This window comes from Neophocaena asiaeorientalis, unplaced genomic scaffold (assembly GCF_003031525.2).
Source record: "Neophocaena asiaeorientalis asiaeorientalis breed wild unplaced genomic scaffold, Neophocaena_asiaeorientalis_V1.1 scaffold134, whole genome shotgun sequence".
Lineage (NCBI taxonomy): Eukaryota > Metazoa > Chordata > Mammalia > Artiodactyla > Phocoenidae > Neophocaena > Neophocaena asiaeorientalis.
The window spans coordinates 11,151,894-11,172,257 of NW_020185339.1; the positions used below are offsets into that span (position 1 = coordinate 11,151,894).

Consider the following 20,364-nt stretch of genomic DNA (forward strand, 5'->3'; position numbering starts at 1 on the left):
ATCTTTGAGAACTTACTATTGGCCAGACACTTTTTTAAAGTTAAGTGTTTTTATATAACTTAGCCCATTTGATTCTCACAACTCCATGAAGGTAGACCAACCCCCCCCCCCCATTTTACAGATAAGGATATTAAGGCTCAGAGAAACTAAGCCATTTGACTAAACTCATGGTGCCAAGCTTAACACCCAGTCTGTCAGGCTCAGGACCGGCTGTGGTCTTAACTGATTAATGTACACCAATGAAATAAAAAATGTATCCCAGGCACCAGCTTATTTTCACATACCAAATTACAATAAGGCTTACAGGTATATGTACTTATATATAGAAAACCTCGTATACAATCATGTAATTATGATACTCGCATGTATTTGTATAGATCTCATAAAATACTTTCATATTTCTTCACTCCTTTAACCTTCTCAGTAAGACCAGTAGGTAGTGCTTGGGGTACCAGGAATGCAGGGACACCTATTTTTTTAAAACTTTGAGATTTGACATTTGGAAAAATAAAAATTGTCATGAGAAAAATCAAAATGTGTTGCACTTCTCTGTCCTTGTTGTGGGTTAGGCTAGTTGTAGGCTTTTTGTGAATTATATATGAGAAGAATGACAGAGGGGTGTCCTGATCTTTCTAGGGCCTAGGACATATACCCATATATCATTATGCATCTATCTCTGAGTACATGTCATAACATGTATGTAATAAGCATCATATCCCAGTGTCCTAAAACTGCTCTGGCCTACAACTAAAGTCACTTAAGTACTCCACATTCTAGAGAAAGCTCTCAGCAGTTGGAGCCAACCATCTCCCTGCAGGGCTTGTGAAGAAGCGGCAGAAATGGCTCTACCACCAACAAACCCCCCTCGTACTACCCTTCCCACCTCATCCCCAAACTTCACCTACCAGTCCAACAGGGAATCAGACATGCAGGATTGTGGGGAAGGCTGGGGTGAGAAGCAAAGGCCCCGTTCCTTCTCCTTGGAGGGGGGAAGGCTGTGCCACAAGAATCACTTGTAAGGACTGCAGGCGCCCTCAAGAAGTAGGGTCTGGCCTCTCCTTTCCCATCTGGACGCTTGCATAGCAGCAGGACGCCCTGCTCCCCCTGGTGCTGTCACCAGACTGGAGCAATAGAGACAGGCCCTGGGAGAGCGTCTGGAAGCCCAGCAGTACGGCGTGCTATGGGGGAGACGAGGGGACCTTTGACAGGTGTCCTCTGAAACTTGAGGTTTGTGTGAACATGGAGCCTGATGCCCAGTGACATCTAGAAATTCCCATGGGACCCAATGTGGTGTGCCTGGTAGGAAGATGGGGAGGCCCCACCCCATCCAGGTCTGCTCAGTTCTCAGGAGACAGAAGAATGCTCCAGGGGCTCCCCTCATCCCTGGCGAGGAAGTACTAAAGGCCAGGTGCATGAGGGGTACCCAAGTTACGATGTGGCCAACCTGGAGAAGAGGATGACGTTGTGAGCACTGAAAGGCCAAGGGAGGACAGGAAGCTTATCTGCAGGGGTGGAAGTGGAGGAAATGGTCTTACCCCAAGAAGACTACACACAACACCATGCAGAGACCATTTCAACAGAGACACCGCATCAGAAAGAACCTGTCCCAACCAGGGCGAGAGTGGCCAGAGGCCTGCCCACCCCGGACGTTCTCACGCTCCTGCCAAAAGCCCTCAGCCTCCTCTCAGCTCCCAACCCCAGAGGAACTAGGTCCTAGAAGAGAGAAGGAAAGGTATCTCAGAACCGTACACACACACAGACACACACACACACTCCAAAGAACAGAGGAGGAAGAGAATACATTTTGAATCAAATTTAAGATTAATCTTTTTTTAAATGAATGGGACTAGGTCTTAAATACCCCAATGAGACTCTACTAATCATTGAAAATGAAAGGAAATTAGTTGTTGCTAAGGAACTAGCTTCCCAGCAGGAAAGTAGGATTCAACACAATACAGTGGAAGGCAGTGAGTAGAGAAAATAAAACCATTTTACGTTGGTATAAACCCCAACAAGATGAAACTCCTCAACAAACTAATTACAAGTGAATATTATCAGTAGATCTCCACTTATATGGAATTAGTTGCGCTTCCAGAATTCTTAACACCCACCAAAATTATTATTCACAGATTCCTAATTTACTGGAGAAAAACAGGTGTGACTTTCAGCAGTTTCCACTCAGCGCAGATTCTGCCCTCTTGCCAAAGAATGGCAAACTAAGACTTTACAAACACGACAGGGAACCATTGCTCAGTGAAGACAGTACAAGGAAAAGGGCTGAAACCTTCACTGTCAGGATTTAGCTCGACAATAGGAAAAGCTTCCCGGTGCAATATGTGACTAAGAGATGACTAAGAACTTCCTCTGGAAATACTGAAGACTGTGGAAGGCATCTTTCTGCCTGTAAGGTTAAATCCCACTCTTCCTAGAGGCAGGGCGATGATTCTGAAAAACCTGCGCATTCCCTGCAGAGAGGAGAAAGTAGAAAGTGCATAGACAAGCCTAACTGGGGGCAGGTACCGATAGAGTTACTCTATGTTAAGTCCTGAGCTTGTTAGAACAATGCTGTTTAACAAACACATTTTCACACTGAAATCCAGGGACATAAACCCCACTGGGGCTGAAATTATGGGAGTTCTCTCTCCAGCCAGATGAATAAGCAATAATGCTTTTGTTTTAATTATTTGTTTGATCTTCTCCTCCAGCAGGTCCAACAGCAAGCTCCTTTTCTTATACATATTTTTTTTAATTTGGGGAATTGGAAAACCTTTGATTATGGTGGTACAGGCTGGCTACCTCCTGGAGTCCTTGCTGCTAGAATTCCTAATGTGAGATGCAGTTTCTCTGCTTGTGTTATCTTTAAAGGAACTCCAGTGCGGGGGAAGCAATTCCCCTATTCAGTGGAGGAAGATGAGACAGGCTGAAGTTGATAGTATTTACATCAAGATGGCAAGACTGACTGAATCACAGTGCAGACTGTGTTCTTTGGAAACAGCTGGATTTCCTCAGTGGCAAGGACTAAACAGAGCAGAAGGGAAACTGAGAATTGGTTGAGGGGGGACCAGTGAATCTCATAGAAACAGTTAGGAATGAACTCATTTTCTATTTTATTTCATTACATGTTCCTCCGGGCTGGAGATGCCTCACTTATTCAAGACCTGTTTATCTGCCTGGAATAAACCGTCCCTTTCATCTCCGCCTCATCTTTTCTCTCCTTCCCCACCTTAGGCATTTCTCTTGTGATTGACACTTCTACCTGGGGGTGCCGAAGGGAAATGAGAACAGGAAATATGTAAAAATCCACCATCTTCGCAACTCATTAGCAATTAGCGGCTCCTCTAAGGGTTTGGACAAAGCCTTTGGAGAACGATTATTGGAACATGAAGGCAGGAGGTCTCTGTTCTTCCTCGAATTATGAGATGTGTGTGCTGCACTCCTCAATGGGCATACCCTGAATTCTGCATCATTTCCAGGGAGCTATCTATAATTCACCCTCTCTCCTCATTCTAGAAAGCACATAAGAATACAGAAAAGTGAGACTGACATTATTCCAACATTATTCTAAAAATAATCTTGATTTTGATCTAATGTAATTTTAAAAAGGAAACATTCATCATTCACAAAACTTAATTATTACCCAGCATTTGTTATACTTCTAACAACTGAGGTGACACACCAATGTGTAGAAAGTTCAATCAGTACCGAGTACTGACTCTCACCCATAGCCAGTGATGTGATGTCACCTAGTACTATGCTGGCAGGTACCCCCTTCATAAATAGTATCACCTGCAGCCAGGTGTCGCCAGAGTAGAGCCATGTAGTCAATAAGTGTTCCACAAGATGATGGCTTACACCTTTGAGACCGGAAAAAAATGTTGCTACAAGCCAGAAAAAAAAATCCTCAGTAGAGTGGATGAATTCCATTAAAGTTTAACCAGAAAGCAAATGCCATTTATATCTACTGATTTTTAAGAGTCAGTGAGAAAAGTCTAAGGCTCTCGAATTTGATAAAATTACACTTCAGAATTCAGACCACAGAGGACACTCAATAACTTTATGATAAAATACTATCAGTAATACTCAGGGGAAAAAAACAAGTAAAATATCTAAAAGTACTCTTCTGCTAAATCTAACCCCCCATTACCATGTACACGTCTTGAAGACAGGGATTTTTGTTTGCTTTGTTCATTTTCATATCCCTGTCCCGCAGAATTAAGCCTAGAACAGACAGGTGTTCAATAAATAATATTCGTTGAATATGTAAATCAACCAATCAGACCAAAACAAGCCACGCACTTAAAGTTTGAGAAAAAAGTATAGTTGTTTATCAGGAAGTCTGGCAGATAGGTATTTGTCTTACCTCATCCCTACCTCATGTATTTTAATTGCTATGGAAAAAGCAACTCTTAAAAGACTAAGATTTTAAGAAGTTTTCTGGTAACTTCCGATTAACCTTATGTCCTGCTTACTTTACAGGTAGGGGTTTCTCTTTTCTAATTTTCTCACTCAGGTTTTCTAGGTATTGTCACCCATCACACTTATAGCCAAAATTTTCACCTGGAAAGAAAGCAGTCTATGCAAACCCAAAGGGACATAAATAAACACAGAGATGTTTCCTTGGCTAGATATCTTAATGAATGAACTCTCAAAGCCACAGGCACGATGGTTAAATGCTATTTTTCAAAAAGGAAACTCACAAACCAGATCTTGAGTTATACCAAGATTTGAAACCATTCAAGTCATCTGACATTAAGTGGCTTGATAAGGGGTTCATTTGATGAGGAGATTGGGCAGACTGGGACAGCTAAATTACACCAGAAAGAAAACGTAAAGGCACAAACTCATTTTCAGCAAGTCCCCTAGGCTAGTCAGGTAAAGAGCATTTATGAGCACATATTTTATTTGCTTTTGCAAATGAGTTTCGCACACCTGAATTTTCGTAAATGAGTCTACGGGCCCTAAGGAACTTTCAGATGGTAGCAAACAGAAACGTTAGTTTGTTTTGTTCACATTGTTAATATTGGTGCTGCCTTTACAAGAGACATAATGAAAATAAACTACCACACCTAGGGAGCCTCAGGGAGAGGGAAGATTTAACTCCTGGAAATTATTTGTTTTTATTTGTCCTGTGCACCCCAGGATAGGGCTTCTCACCATCTTCTCACCTTGCAGAAAGCCCTTGTCACATTCTAGAGGAGTGATTTTCTTCTGCCAAAACTACCATGAAATTAAATATGAACAGCAGCGACAGTGGGTCTAACATTCACCAACACGTGCCTGCTCAACATATGCAAGGGGAACTCGGGGAACGCCACCCAGAAAAGAACTACAAGTTAAGAGCAGCCAACAAGCTCAGGCCACTAGGATGAAGAGACACAGGCTAGGGTCTCCAAGAACTCCAAGTTCAATCCCATGTATCTTGCATCTTGATCAACAGGGACCAAATGTTGCTGACCACTGGGCCCTGACCTCCCTCTTTCAGTAGCAGATGAGGGAATGCAGTTTTCCTACAGTTCACAGGCCTAATAATAGCATCCATTCACCCGTCCATCTAACTGTAGCAATAACAATAATATAATAGCACATGACATGGATTTTGTCATATAATGCTCACCTTATACAGTAATTAAATGACTGTTTATGGTTGAGACTAAGGCTTAAAGACATAGTCATCTATCCAAGATGAAACAGCTAGTAAGTGGCATAGCAGGTACTTGGATTCAGGAAGCCTAGCTCTAGAGACCCCACTCTAAACCAACACACCTCAGAGCAAGGTCTTGAGTACCTAGCATTGAGTTTGGCCTCTGTTTCCTCATTTGAAACTGAGGGAAGTAAGAAAACCACACAACACAGAGTATCAGATGAGACATCATCAGCCAAGTGCCAGGGCCAATGCCTAGTACCTAACAGGTACTCGATATAGTGGGTTCACTTCCTCCAGGTGTATAGAAATGAAAAAAAAAAAAGTGTCATCACTTCCCTGCAGGGTCGGGAATAGGTCTGGAGATAAAAAACCACCTTCTTCCGTATAAATCCATTCACCTCTGAGACATTACTTGTGAAAGTAATTTTAATCCTTCATGTTTGTGGAAATCATTTCAAAGTAAAAATACTCATACCTCATTCTCCGTGAAAGACATTAGAATTTGGTGTAACTTCTGTCCTTGTCAGTAAGCCGTATTGTGTGAATGTTTTCCACAGCTGTGGGAGCCGTGCTATAATCAGACAACATCCTACCGAGGCATTGACGCACATCTAAAAAACCCACCAAGCCCCAGAAATGGAACGGAGAAACCTTTTCCAAATCAATTTTCCCTTTTGTCTTTCTTTGCGACTCTCAGGCTCCCTTCCTTTTCAGCCATTGAGTTAAACTCCAGGTAGAGAGAAACATTTGGCATGAAAATGATTCTCCCATAAAGCCTGACGTCTTTTAAATACTTACAAGCACTGTGCATTTCAAATATGCAGAGAATTCTATACAGAGAATAACTTTCTAGAAACCCATGTCATTTAATTCTGTTGCTCTTGTTTTCAACTTGTGTATAACACCACTTATGTCAAATGGAAGTAGCTATGCAGATTTTCTTTTAAGAAAACCAAAAGAAAAAAGTGTTGCCTCTTGGGCAGAAAAAATATTTAGATTCTGCAAGAGAGGGACTCCTGAAATCCCTCATGTGACCTTCCTCAGAAACTATTCAAGTCATCTGGGAAAGGACCCTAGCACGACGAATATTTGGGTTTGTTCTGCTTTGCAATTTATCGCTCCATTTCAAAGAAATTAAAGCATCAACAACTGGTGCTTATGCAGGACTCACAAAGTACCTCAGCAGCCGCATACATCTCAGCTTCGTTCAAAAGCTGGGAAAGCAAATCAATGGAGGATAATGGAACGGGATAAAATTAGCTCAGTCGGGGAGAAAACATATTTGCCTTCTCGGGTGCCTCTTCTCAAACGGGCAGAGAAGAGAAAAAATTAAAACTTGGTCCCCCATCACCATAAAGCCTACAATTCATCAAGGTGACCATCTGCCAATGAAACTGATAAGGAAAATGTTATTAAGGATAAAACTTGCAACCCCCGTTAAGTTCTTTTCCCACTAAGGAAGCATAACTTTTCCCTTTCATTCTTCCTCTACCTTCTATTTATATTTCCAATTAAGATTTGTCTGTCTAAAAATCGGTAATGTGGCACTCACGAGCCCTGTTAGTAATGTATTCCTCTAAGCTACGTTCTAAAACCAAGCAGGATCCATAAACCATGCCTCTTCTTGCATGAAATGAGAAATGCTACGGTCAACTGAAATTTCTGGAAAGGTGGAGAGGTGGAGCCACCCCAGTTACTTTTCTGCAATTTGCAATAATTGCAAATGCCTCCTAGGAAAAACTCTGCATCAGTAATCCTCCAGCTCACACGTAAACTAAATCATCACAGCTACCTATGAGCAGGGAAACCCCAGTATGCACAGCATTGGGCATCCAGAGGTAAGAGGAGGGGCAGCAAACAGCTCTACCCCGTACCTGTCTGGAGCCTTTGTCTCTATCATCCATTTCCTTCCTTTTCTGTACAAACCTATGGCTGACTCCTGCTGAGCCACCTAGTGAAGGGAAAACTGAGGAGACCTCCTGAAAAGTGAGATGTTGGCTTGGAAGCCCAATATGTTTATTCCAAGGCAAATCCATTCCACAATTATGTATCTATTCAACAACTTAGAATGCACCGCATGTTACTGAATCTTAGCCCCAGAAGGTTTCACTTGACAACACGTGGTATTTGGGGCTGTGGGTGGGAGGAAAGAAGGTGGTAAGAAAATGCCCCTCTCTGCTTTGATGGGAAGAGGAGGTTAGAATCATCACTATTCCATGTTGAATGGGAGAATTTTCTCTCTCTCTCCCCGATGGGGCTGAGTAGAAAATTCACAAGCTCGCCCAAATTGAATGAGCCTGCTGGGCTGGGTGATTGCACTTTTCAAATATGCTAGTCCCCATTTGGGGCTATTTTGTTTTAGAGCTTCTGTTTAGCTGTGTACTTACACTCCAAGCAAATGAATCACAAAGGGTGCAATTTTGTAAATCAAAAAATCAAGAAATAAATAGGCTAGCAACTAGAAAAAGCCAGAGAGGGACAAATCCCTGGCAATTGTTTTTCAAGCCTCAGCCCAGCTGTGTTTATTTTCAGCCGATATATATCCCACGAGGGTCAGGCTTCGGGTGGAAGGAGATGAGCACAGGGCCTGAGAGAGCAGAACAAAGTCACTGTGCAGGGCGAGGACGTGGCTCTAACACGCCAGGGCCAGGCAGATGTCCTGGGCGCCTGTCCTGGGCGCCTCGGAGAGACAGCGCAGCCTTGAAGTCAGACGGTCTCCATAGAGTCTGAAGTGTATTAAGTACACACAAGAAATGTGCATTTCAAATATGCTGAATTCTGTAAAGAGAAGAATGACTTTTTAAAATGCCAAGTCCCTTCGTTCTGTCACTGTTATAGTCAACCTGTGTATGATGCCACCTATGTCAAAGGGAAGTGCTATGGCCACTTCCAGACCAAAAAGGAGAAGAAGGAAAGAAAAGATGTGCCTTCTTGAGCAAAGAAAGACATTTAGATTCTATAAGAGAGGTACCCGTGAAAGTGATCTTATTCAGAAACTATTCTGGTCACTGGGAAATAAAACTAGAACTACAAAATATTTACTTTCATTCTACTCTTCAATTTACTACTCAGTTTCAGAGAAATTAAAGCATCAACAACTGGTGTTTATGCAGGTGACACAATCTGCTGTGTCACCTTTAGTAAGTTTCTTAATGTCTCTGAACCTCAGTTTCCTTATCTTCAAAATGAGAGCAGTAATGGCACCTATCTCAAAGGCTTATTGTGAGGCTAACGAGAGACCATAAGCAACGTGTTTAACACAATGTCCAGCACGCGGCAGGAATTTAACAAAAGGAAGCTAAAACTGCCTGAGCCTGACGGCTGAGAAGTCCAGCTTTGGTGAACATTTCTACCACCATCAGCCATTCAGAAATGAGTCCAACACAGCCCAGCCACCAACTGCTCCCTTTAACCTTAGCTGAGACTCACTGGCCTGCGAAGGCATTCGAGAGAGTCAATTTTTCAGACTAAAGAAGCAAGCTGTGTGCATGAGTTACCTGAAACTGTAGTGTACACACACACACACACACACACACACACACACACCACATATTTTTTTAAAAGCTCCTTTAACCCAGTCCATCATGGAGCCTGAAATTCCCTAACTCGTTCACTCCTTAAGGTACTTTGTTCATTTTAGGTGAGCTTAACAGACGATTACATGGAATCGAGGAACCATCAGCTACTTAACACTTGATAATAATAATCATATCTATCACAGATTCAACACCAGTTTGTACCAATCAGCCCTGTAATCATTGATAATCCTCCCAACCATACAAGGTAGATATTGTGCCTATTTTAAGATGAGGGCACTGAGACCCAGAGGCTAGGTCAGTGCTCACAGCCACAGAGCTTGTAAGTGATGGAGCAGGAATTCAAACCCAGTTCTGTTTAGCTCCAAAGCCTATACATTCTGCCACATGTTCTGCTACACCATGCTACCTCTGCTTTCATGAGAATTAGTTCTGCAGAAAATGCATTAGTACCCACTGTGGTAGAGCAGTTAGGGAGGGTCTTAAAGAAATAAAATTAAACACAATTTAAATGTATTTGGTAGCCAGCCTCCAAGACAGTCCCCAATGAACCCTACCTTCTGGTATCAATGCCTGTGCGTAGTCCCCTCCCGCAGTGTATCAGAGTTGGGCTATGAAACCAACAGAGTATATCAGGAGTGATGGTAAGTCACTTCTGAGGCTAGGTTATAAAAAGCATGGTAGATTCTGCCCTGTTCTCTTTTGGGCCACTTGATTTGGAGGAAGCCAGCTGCCATATCTTAAGGACACTCAGGCAAGAAACTGTGACCTCCTGCCAACAGCCATGTGAATAACCATACTGGAAGCAGATCTTCCAGCCCCCATCCAGCCTTCAGATGACTGCTTCCCTGGTCAACACTCTGACTCCAGCCTCATGAGAAACCCTGATGCAGAACCACCCAGCCAAGCTGCTCTTTAATTCCTGACCCTCAGAAACTTTGTGAGATAATAACTTTGTTGTTTTAAGCTGCCCAATTTGGGGGTCATTTGTTACACAGCAATGAATGATACAGTACAAAAATCAGACGGAAGTCAGGGCTTAAAGAAAGCCTTGGCCAAGGGGAGTGAAGAAGGGTATTCACCAAAGGGTAATAAAAAGATCTGGTGCATGAGGATAGACAAAAAGGAGAGATGGTTTGAAGTGAGAAAAATATTGTAACAGTAGTAGCAAATACTTATACAGCAGTTCCTGAGCAGTGTTCAAAGTGCTGTTGATATATTAGCTCATTTAATCCTTACAACAATCCTACAGAGCAGTGGTAGAGTTATCCCCACTTTACAGATAAGGAAACTGAGGCACAGAAGACAAATAATTTGCAGGCGTCATTCAGCTGGTAAGTGGTGAAGCTGGAATTCACCCCAGGCAGTCCAGCTCCAATTTCTGCACTCTTAACCACTCCACACAGTCTCTCAGATCAAAAGAGAAACTGGAGAAAGCAACAAAAGCCCTCCAAGTGGATCAGGGGTCTGAGTAAACCCCAAGCTTTTGGTCTAGATTCCTTCATTATTGTTTTGATAAAGGTAACAATAAAGTACACCATAGAGCAATGTTCCATTGATTTCATTTTACCCTTAAAACAGTCCTGGCAGAGAGGCAGAAGAGATACTATTATCTCCATTTTACAGAGGAGATACTATTGTCTCTATTTTACTGAGGCTGAGCGATGTTAAGGAATCACTTGGATCCCTCAATCTGAAATCAAATGAGTTTTCTTGGCAAATTAGGGAATTTTTCAACTTTTTTTTTCAACTTTTTTCAACTTTTCAGCAAATTCTGATATGTTGGAACTCCCTTGTTTACCTTACTCACTGATATTTGCATTTTCAACTTTTTTCAACTTTTCAGCAAATTCTGATATATTGGAACTCCCTTGTTTACCTTACTCATTGATATTTGCATTTACCTGTTTACATTTCAGATTCCATGGACTAACAAAATAATAAATCAAAGAGGAAGCAACCCCATGAAAAGAACATGAGATTCATATACCACCTCGATTTCAACCAGAAGAAAACACATTCATAACAAAACACAATCACAGTAGTATTCAATTTAAGCAAACAAGAGTGGCAAAATTAAAGTCAGAGCTCGGGGCCTCTTTCCAAGACAGTAAGATGGATTGAAATAACTACGGCTACCCCCACCAAAGATATAATTAAATTAAATATGCATGCCCATTGTTGAGGAATAATCATTACAGTAGCTCCCAAAGAAAAAGGTGTTTATAACTAGTCAGCTGAAAAAATATATATTACTGAGTTTTCTTCCCCAACAATACAGCAATGGTGAAACCTACAGAAACGTAGCAAAGCTAATGCCAGGCTTAAAATATGAAGGTGCCAATGGCAGAGAACTGGAGGGTTTCAGACAAACCTAACAGCTACACTATCACAGTCATAATTTTCTCTTCCCCCTCATGCCATCTGTCCCCCTCCCCCAAGCACTTCCATTTCATCTGAAGTGCACATCTATAGGCCCTTCACACTGTCTAATCACGGGGGGCTTCTTTTTCTGTTTATACTAGGATTTCTTTTATTTGGGTGGAGGAGGACGGGGTGTGATCTGCCCGTTGTCTCACCGATTATTTTAGAAACAGTGCCCTCCCCATCCAGCCTTCCTTCTCAGGTCTGCTATGGAGAATGATATTTGCATTAATGAATGTTTCCTCTGCTGTTACTGGTCAGGCAGTTAGGCCTTCCAGACCCTCGTGGCCCCGCAGCTCAGGTCTGTCTGCGGGCCTCTGGGTAATCAATCCTGTTTCTTGGCAACGCTGTCAATCAGAAACTCCCCTGAGTGGCACCTGTCAACAGTTCCCAGCAGGCTGAACGTCCCCACTCCCTCTCCCCTTTAGGTTTCATGGTAACACAGACTTTGAGCCTGCTGTTGTCCCATCATGGAGTAGAATTTGTTTTCATTTTTCTCTGCTTGTGTTGATTCTTTCCCCCTGCTTTATCCTCTCAAGACTATCATAGAAAATACAGTATTCAACACGAATTCCCCAGAGGGCTTCTTGGCCGTGGTTTCAATATACATTATTCTGTATTTCTCTTCTTTTCCTTCTCTTGATCTTTTGACACCTCAGACTCCATCCTGCCAATTGCTACAACACCACCACCAAATACACCACCATATATTGGACTTCTTCTCAGTGCCCATAAACCTGAACGAATTACCAACAGGGAATTGAGTTATTTTCCCCATGTCCAAACAGTCCCTAATTTTAGTATTACCAAACTATATTTGCAGAGACGGCACATGCTGGATTTTTCAGGACCACCCCAATTTCAGATAATCTTCTCTTCAAGCCAGTGTGGTTCCAAGCTTTGGTTTGGAAAATCAGATCGCAGCACGCTGCCAGAAGCCACACAAATGAGCTTATTTTAAGTAATTATTGTATTGACGTCTTTTTCCTTTGCTCACTCGGAAAGCCATCAGCACTAGAAAAATACGTATTGCAATTAGAAATTGCATCTTTATTTTCTGTTAAACCGAAAGGAAACCTTCCTTACTGCATGGCACATTGGAGACCATGGCTCAGACCCACTTGGGATTTGTGAGTACCTGTGCCCCACCCCACCAGCACTATTGCATGAGCTTGCACGCGCATGTGCGCGCACACGCGCGCGCACACACACACACACACACACACACACACACAATGGCTAGCCCTTATCCATTCTCAAGGTCATACTCAGAGAAGCCACAGCAATGATGGCATGAGGGGCATTAAGGAACGATCCTTTTCTCTCTACTTTCCTCAAGTCTTAGGTTTGTGTTTTCCAGGATTAACCACTCCTGGCAGGCACTTTCCTCACACTGTCCACGTACAAGAAACACCTAAGGCAATGGGCGATCTGTTCTCAGTATCTTGGCAGCTTCCCGCACCCACAAATGGGAATACGATCGCTTTCTATGAAATCTCCCCATAAAGAGCGAGGTTGGTCAGCACGAAAAGTATCAGTATATGAGCAGCCTTTAAATGAGAAACTGGAGGAGTTTCCTTTCAAGGATTACTTCTACGGACGTTTGAGCTATAGTATTTGCTAAGGTGGAGCATAAACAATGGCGTTAACATAGCTAAAGAAGAAACCAGTAGATAAACAGGAAACTGAAGACAGCCTGAGGAAAGGGAGAGGGAGGATGTAATAGCAGTAACAGGCACTTATGATCACAAATCACGTGCCATCTCCATGCCCAACACAGCATATGCATTCTCTTTCGTGATCCTGACGTACGTCCCAGATGGAGGACCTGAGAGGCAGAGAGAGGCTGCTCACCCAGCTAGGAAGTAGTGGAGCTACAGCTTGAACCCCACATTGCCTGACTCCAAAACCCTAGGTTTTAATCACTTTGTTACTCTACGTAGCCAGCATTGTCCAGGGGAGAGGGTTAATGTCCCTGGATTCCAAACTCCCTTAGCTAAACACCCTTTGCTTTGACTCTGTATCCACCGAATAGTGTAATTTGGCCTCTCTGGGGTCATGACAGGGGGAGTTTTGTGCATGCTGTGAGAGTGGTTTCTCCCTGTATAATGACGAATTGGTGGTGCCCTGCCTACCTCAGCCTCCTGAACTAAGAGTCAGGCACCTCCAAACCGGGACCAGATTCTGAAATGCTCTACCTGCATGCAGCCCTCCTTTGTATAAAACCTCCACCACGTCCAACCTCCAGTTCTTACTTTTGTCTTCCATAGACACCACACCTCAATTTCACGCTTTAGCTAAGGGAAAATGGCAAATGCAAACTCTTGTTAACACTTTGAGGGCCTCACCCTCCATTGTTTTAACTATATGCTCTTTTCCTCTCCTCTCCACATAAGTGTGTTTTCTTAAAAACCATAAGACCCCCCATTATCAATGTTCCTTGAAACTGGTTGACTCACATACCAGTTTCATTAGTGCCACCACATTATCAGCTTGTCCTTGTCCAGTTTCTTGGCTCTAGTAAGAAGAAATAACTAATATTTGAGGTAGTCCCTTGGTCACCATGCTAACAAAATCTTTTATGTACATACATACATATTTTGTCCTTATATATATAATACATTACATACAGCATCTATGTACAAAATACATTTTTATCTATCTGTTTTATCTAAAGAGAAAGTCTCTGCCAAGAACTGCGCTTTTACCAAGTCCTAGGCAGGTCATGCCCCAAAGGCCTGTCCTGCCTACACTCATCTATGCAGATATGACCTGATTCCACAGGGAGGATCTGTGATCCAAGGGGTACTAGTATTAAAGCTCCATTTATCAGGGCCTGATGTGAAAAAGTGAATGTGGCCAATCAGAGTCCTCTCTTGGCATTTGCCTGGGAAACACTGGGAGATGGATCTAGTGAGTGATGGTGCTGAGGGTAAAAAGGGGGCATGAGGTTGGGCTCGGGCCAGGACAAGCCATGAGCATGCTGACGTTGTAAGGGGGCAGAAAGTCACAGTTGTCTAAAGAGGGTCGAGAGCCTGCCTGGAACAGAGGAGATGGGGCTGGAGTAGACAAACGTGGAAAAGTGTCTGCCAAAGAATCTTGGTTTTCATGCTAATAAGCATGGTGGAGAAAGAATGAAGGATGTCTGGGAGAAGGAAGAGAAGAGCAACAAAGCATCAAAGGAGGTTAGAAATGAGCAAATGACTCTCAATCAAAGGTGTGGTTGGGAATCCTCTCACTTTGCTTTAAGCACCTATGTCAGATTCCTTTAAAAAAAAAAAAAGCAAACACTGGTACCCGCGGTAACACGTGTAATGTCCTAAATTCTCACCAAAGACAAACTTGCCCTACAGGACAGTCAAGATTCTCACTAGTCTCAACTAGAATAAGAAAGACACTTCCCTACCAGGTATGGATTTACGTTTTGTTCTGATCAGAAGATTCATACCAAAGGAAAGACAGTGACTGTGCTACAACGGTCTGTAAGCTTTATTAGTGTGAGCAGAATAAACAGAGGCCTAACATCCATTCCAGCTTTCTAGGTGTGGCCTGCGGTCACGACTACTGCATTGTTGCCGGTCACAAACCTCCTGTCACTGCCACTTAGTACCACGCACTATGCACAGTCCTCAGCCCAGTCCTGAGGCTCTCCAGTTCCATCCCAACACTGATCCCAGACTGGATATGAAACTCTTCCATAAACCCTCCAGTTTATAGGAAGCTTCCCTTTTCCTGTAAAGCAAAGACATTTCTATTATGGCTGCTTACATGAGTCTTTTCACCATTCTTGCTGAATCCTCTACTTTCACTGGGGAAGCTGGACATGGAAGGGCGTTACTGAAAAGTCAAGTCAAAAGTAAAATTAGGGGGCTTCCGTGGTGGCACAGTGGTTGAGAGTCCGCCTGCCGATGCAGGGAACACGGGTTCGTGCCCTGGTCTGGGAAGATCCCACGTGCCGCGGAGCGGCTGGGCCCGTGAGCCATGGCCGCTGAGCCTGCGCGTCCGGAGCCTGTGCTCCGCTGCGGGGAGGGGCCGCGACGGTGGGAGGCCCGTGTACCACAAAAAAAAAAAAAGTAAAATGAAAACACATTTTCCAGGCCCTGAAGAGTGTACAAAGATGGCTCCTTGCCTAAGCTGAGCTATGAGTACAATGGTGAAAACGTAGCACTTGGTATGTGGCCCGCAGCTCTCATTATTTTACAATTATATCCCGGATGTCAAATGTCCGTGTTGGCATTGAAAGCCTACAGAGCTGGTGAGTGTTTAAAATGGTTCATGTCTACTTTCTGCAAAAGTTAAAGGGAAGAGAAGACAGGTCTGTTTAACACAGCATGTGTTTTTCCTAACTCACCAGCAACAAGTCACAGGAAAGAGTTACACAGGTACTTACTATTTATAACCCATGGCTACATCCACAAAATACTTCCTTCTCTGTCGATAGACATTGTCTTTAAATCCCTTAAACAGAAAAGAGATTAAGTTATTTAACAGACTGCCAAAAAAATTAGCTGCAGAAGACCTAAAAAAAAATCACTGTGATGTTTATTGAGTGTCCAATTCAAATGTAAATTTTTTTCCTTGGATAACCACCTTGATGACACAGGCAGAAGCGAATTGTACTTACAGTAAAACCTCATTAAATTTGGGCTGTCTTAATTTGGGATGTGTGGGAATTCAGACTAAAGTTAACCTTTCCATGAAGTAGGCAGAACGGCTTAGTTAAGCAAACTGATATTGTGACAAATATCCTTTGGTTTTCAAGTATCATTTACATGTAATTGATCTTAATTACAAATTAATCTTATCTGTTCATTAAAATAGGTCCCTTTAACATGGATTTTTCACAAAGAACCTAAATTTAATTGCTTGGTGTAAATTACCAATAAGTGTACATGTATTAAAATTCTATCATTCAAAATAATCATCAACACCCCAAATTAGGATGAATAAAGAGGTTTTGCTGTATGTTATGAGTACAGCCACACAATGCAAAATCGATTACAAGGGATCCACGCAAGACAGCAGGCTAGCTCCATTCCCCTGAGTTCCTATAGCTCTGACTAGTCTTCAGCCAAGTTCAAGATTTTACCCATCATCATGCACTTGGGAAATTAAACATCCTGTCTGCCATTCTCCCATCAAGTGGAATCCTTCTAAGAGGACTTCCTGGTTTACTCAAGCATCTCCTCTTGCCAACAGACTTTCCATTTTCTTTTCCTTCAGGTAGTTTCAGACAATCAGTTCTTTGCAGGGTTGTTTGTTCAGACAGCTGGAAGCCCAGCAGGAGCTGTTTCAATTTAACTTCTTACCTGCTCAACCCTGAAAACCCAAAGGGAAACCAGGACATGCTGACCAGTCTGAGAAGGGAGGCCAGGCAAGGAGACAGGCTGCAGGGGTCGTGGGCTCTGGAAGGAGAACTGGGACAGGCCCACAAAGGCCTGGACTACCTCTGCTCACCCAGTGTCCACTCAGACACTTACGCAAGGGGGCTGCTCAAGAGGAACCTCAACTCAGAGAAACTCGTTCTGTTCTCTCTTCCAGCTGAAGGAGAACTGGCCTTGCGGTTAGAAATCTTCACAGGACCGTATGCTGAACAGAAACAAAGAACGTCCATTGCCAACAGCCTTTCTCTCAGGAAAGACAAAAGGTCACTAACAGAGGGAGAGAGCGAGTGCCCTGAGGTCACCCAAAGGCCCTGCAGAAGTGAAGTACCCCCGCCCTTAAAGCTAGAACTTTCTTTCTTCTGCTACAAATTGGGAGTTTTTAAACAGGAGTTCATAGGCAGGCTTGCGGAGCCTTCAAATGTGTATATGCAAAATTCGTGACCATAGTTACAAAATGTGTGACCACCTTTACAAATGGGTATGTGAGCTAAGAAAAGGTCTTATGCCATAGAGGGTAGACATGGTCACTAGAAAGTATGAATTTCAACACTCACTAGTCACACCAAGCAACCTGGTGGTGGTAAACAAGAATTCCAAGCACCTTGATTACTCAAAAAGAAAGCAGCCCGTGACAAAAGGAAAAGAGTTATGTGAAAAGCTCAGCATCTGTTCCCTGGTTCCTGCCAAACCGGACACCATGGTGACAGCACCGTAATCTGCTGGGCTTCCCAGAGAATCTCGAGTATCTCTCTTTGGCAAACACCTGCACCCCTTCCAGGCATGAAAGAGAGTGATTTACTCATCACGCCTCATCAGCCTAGTGTGGCGGTGATTACACAAGTGTTATGGGTGAACCAGAGCTTCCAGCATTGAACTGTGGACTGGCAAAACAAGGCAGGGATGCTAGCTACACTAGCGATTACAGAGACACAGCATTCCTTGGCCAGCCATTCTAAATTGATGCCAGGGGTAAGGTTACCAGATAAAAATAGAGAACACCCATGCAATATTTGGGGCATACTTATACAAAAAAAAATTTGTTGTTTATGTGAAATGCAAATTTAACTAGGCATCGTATATTTTTATTTGCTAAATCTGGCAACACTAGCACCCAGAGAGTATCTGCTGCACACCACCCTTCCTCTCTCAATTTAAATCAAGAGGAACTTGATTTAAATCAAGACCCAGCTGGCACCCAAAAGTGCTCAGCTGAATGTACGTTCGCTATCCCAAAAAGTCAACCTGGGGGAATACTGGAATCATTTGCGGAGCTTTAAATAACACTCCAAACCTGGACACATTCCCAGAGGCTCTGATTTAAGCGCTCTGAGGTGAGACCCTGGCATAGGAAATTTTTTAGTTCTCCAGAGATTATCTGAATGGAAAGCTAGGGCCGAAAATCACTGAGTTAGGACATTAGTCCTCAAACTTTAGAGTTCATCAGAATCTCCGGCAAATCTGTTTAAATGCAGATTCCAGGGTCCCTGGAAGTTCTCATTCAGTAGGCTTCAGATGAGCCTCCACATGTTGCATTTTTAATAAGCACCTTATGCAGGGACGTTGAATCACACTTTGAAAGACCCTCTCAGTGTAGATCCTTGCTACTCAAAGCGTGGTCCGCAGATCTCCACTGTAAGCCTCCACTGGGAGCTCACTAGAAATGCAGAATCTCAGGTGCACCCATCTGCATTTTGCAAAGATCCTCCACGTGATCTGTTTGTCCATTAACATTTAAGATGCATGGACCTACATATTTAACCCTTTCTAGGGAGCCTCAGCAGCCTGACACATTCCAAGCCCCTTCTGAGCCATCTCAGCACAAGAGTGCCATCCTAACGTAATAATCCCTGCCTTAGGACTGGAATTATTCCCAAGCACAAAAATTCCTTAGAAACTTTTTTCTATCTTCATCAAATAATAACTTATAAAAAACCACCAACTTACCAATATCAAATTGTGCATAATGAATATTTGGTGTGCTTATAAAAGAAATACATACGGTAAAAAAAAAAATGATGAGTGAGGTAGGAGATTGCTAAGTACTTGCAATTATTTCAAATGGCTGCATAGAAAATAAGAGAAGGTATCATAAGGTGGGTGTAATTAGGAGTAATGGAACAAAATTAAGCCCAGGAAAATTTATGCTGGGTATTAGAATAAATTTTTTCACAGCAAGGTCAGTGGTTCCTGTGGTTGTTCTAACCCCCTTCTCCAGGCTGAGTAATTTCCAAACTAGACTAAGGGGAGCATTTGGAAATAAGAGGTTAGCAAAAAATCCTTTACCGTCCAGGCATTGATCAGGATGATTTAATACAGCATTTCCTTTCCTGGAATTAAGCATTCACTCTTGCCAAAATGCTTTCCAGTTGTTTTATTAACTAGGCTTTTCAAACACCCGCTTTGAGCTCAATAAGCATTTTATTTCCACTTTTTACATAAAGAATTTGAGTTGCAGAAGTAAAGGAACTTGCCCAAGGTCATCCTGCAAATTAACAGCTGGTGTCTGGGCAGTCCTGTTACTGCTAAGCTCTTAAATCAGGCTTCTGTGCTAATTCTGACTCCTCTGAGGTGGAGAAGGGGAAGAGAAACAAATGGCCGATTATTAAAAACACTTCTGAGTATTTTTCTAAAGTTCAGGAGCTTACATGTGAACTGCTGGGAATTATGCTGGCAATATAACACACTGTGTCTTTGAGCGAATTCAGCTTTTTGAAAATCATGAAATTGAATTAGGTTTTTTTGACCATTTGTTTGGATGGTATGCTATGAATTGGTTTGAATTTGTATTTTTACCAAAAGACTGGTTCGACTGAGAAATTCCCTCTTGCTGAAGTTGTCAGTTTCCTTTAAAGCAATGGTTCTCAAACTGAAGTGTGGGCTTGTTCAAACCAGCTCCCAGGTGATACTGATGTGGTTGGTCCCAGGACCACACTTAGAGAACCACTGCCTACAGTCTATCAGATTTCCAGATATCTTCCATTTAAATAAAATGAATATCTGAAAACCATTACCCTCAGACCGCAAAGTCTCCTATAAGCATGACCAATCTGCTTGGGTTTCACCCTTTAATATGCTCATTTTTAGAGAAGGGGCACAGGGGGAAAAAGTTGCTTGTAACAAATGAGTATATTGATTGCTTCTCCCAGACTATTAACTGTACTTCATTCCAACCATAAAGGGGCTCCAGGCCTCTCGTATTAAATAAAAACTGATGTAAAGGGGGAGAGAGGGAATAATGGGAAATGCTTACTACATATCATATTTCTTTAAAGGTGGTCATTTTTATTGGAGTAGAGGAGAGATGGCGATAAATAGATTCAGGGTAGATGGGGAAAGAGAGGCATCTTCCATTATGGTCTTATTCTATCACCCTCTG

General features: G+C 42.7%; 1 protein-coding gene across 4 annotated transcripts in view; it reads right to left on the reverse strand.

The window, feature by feature from the left end:
* TPH2 (tryptophan hydroxylase 2) overlaps positions 1 to 20,364 on the reverse strand; it is an 89,517-nt gene that overhangs the window by 63,142 nt on the left and 6,011 nt on the right. For all 4 annotated transcript variants that reach the window (XM_024736765.1, XM_024736767.1, XM_024736766.1 and 1 more), the window contains one exon: positions 15,995 to 16,062. In XM_024736765.1, the coding sequence (XP_024592533.1) occupies positions 15,995 to 16,062 (68 nt within the window). The remainder of the gene's footprint in view (positions 1 to 15,994; positions 16,063 to 20,364) is intronic.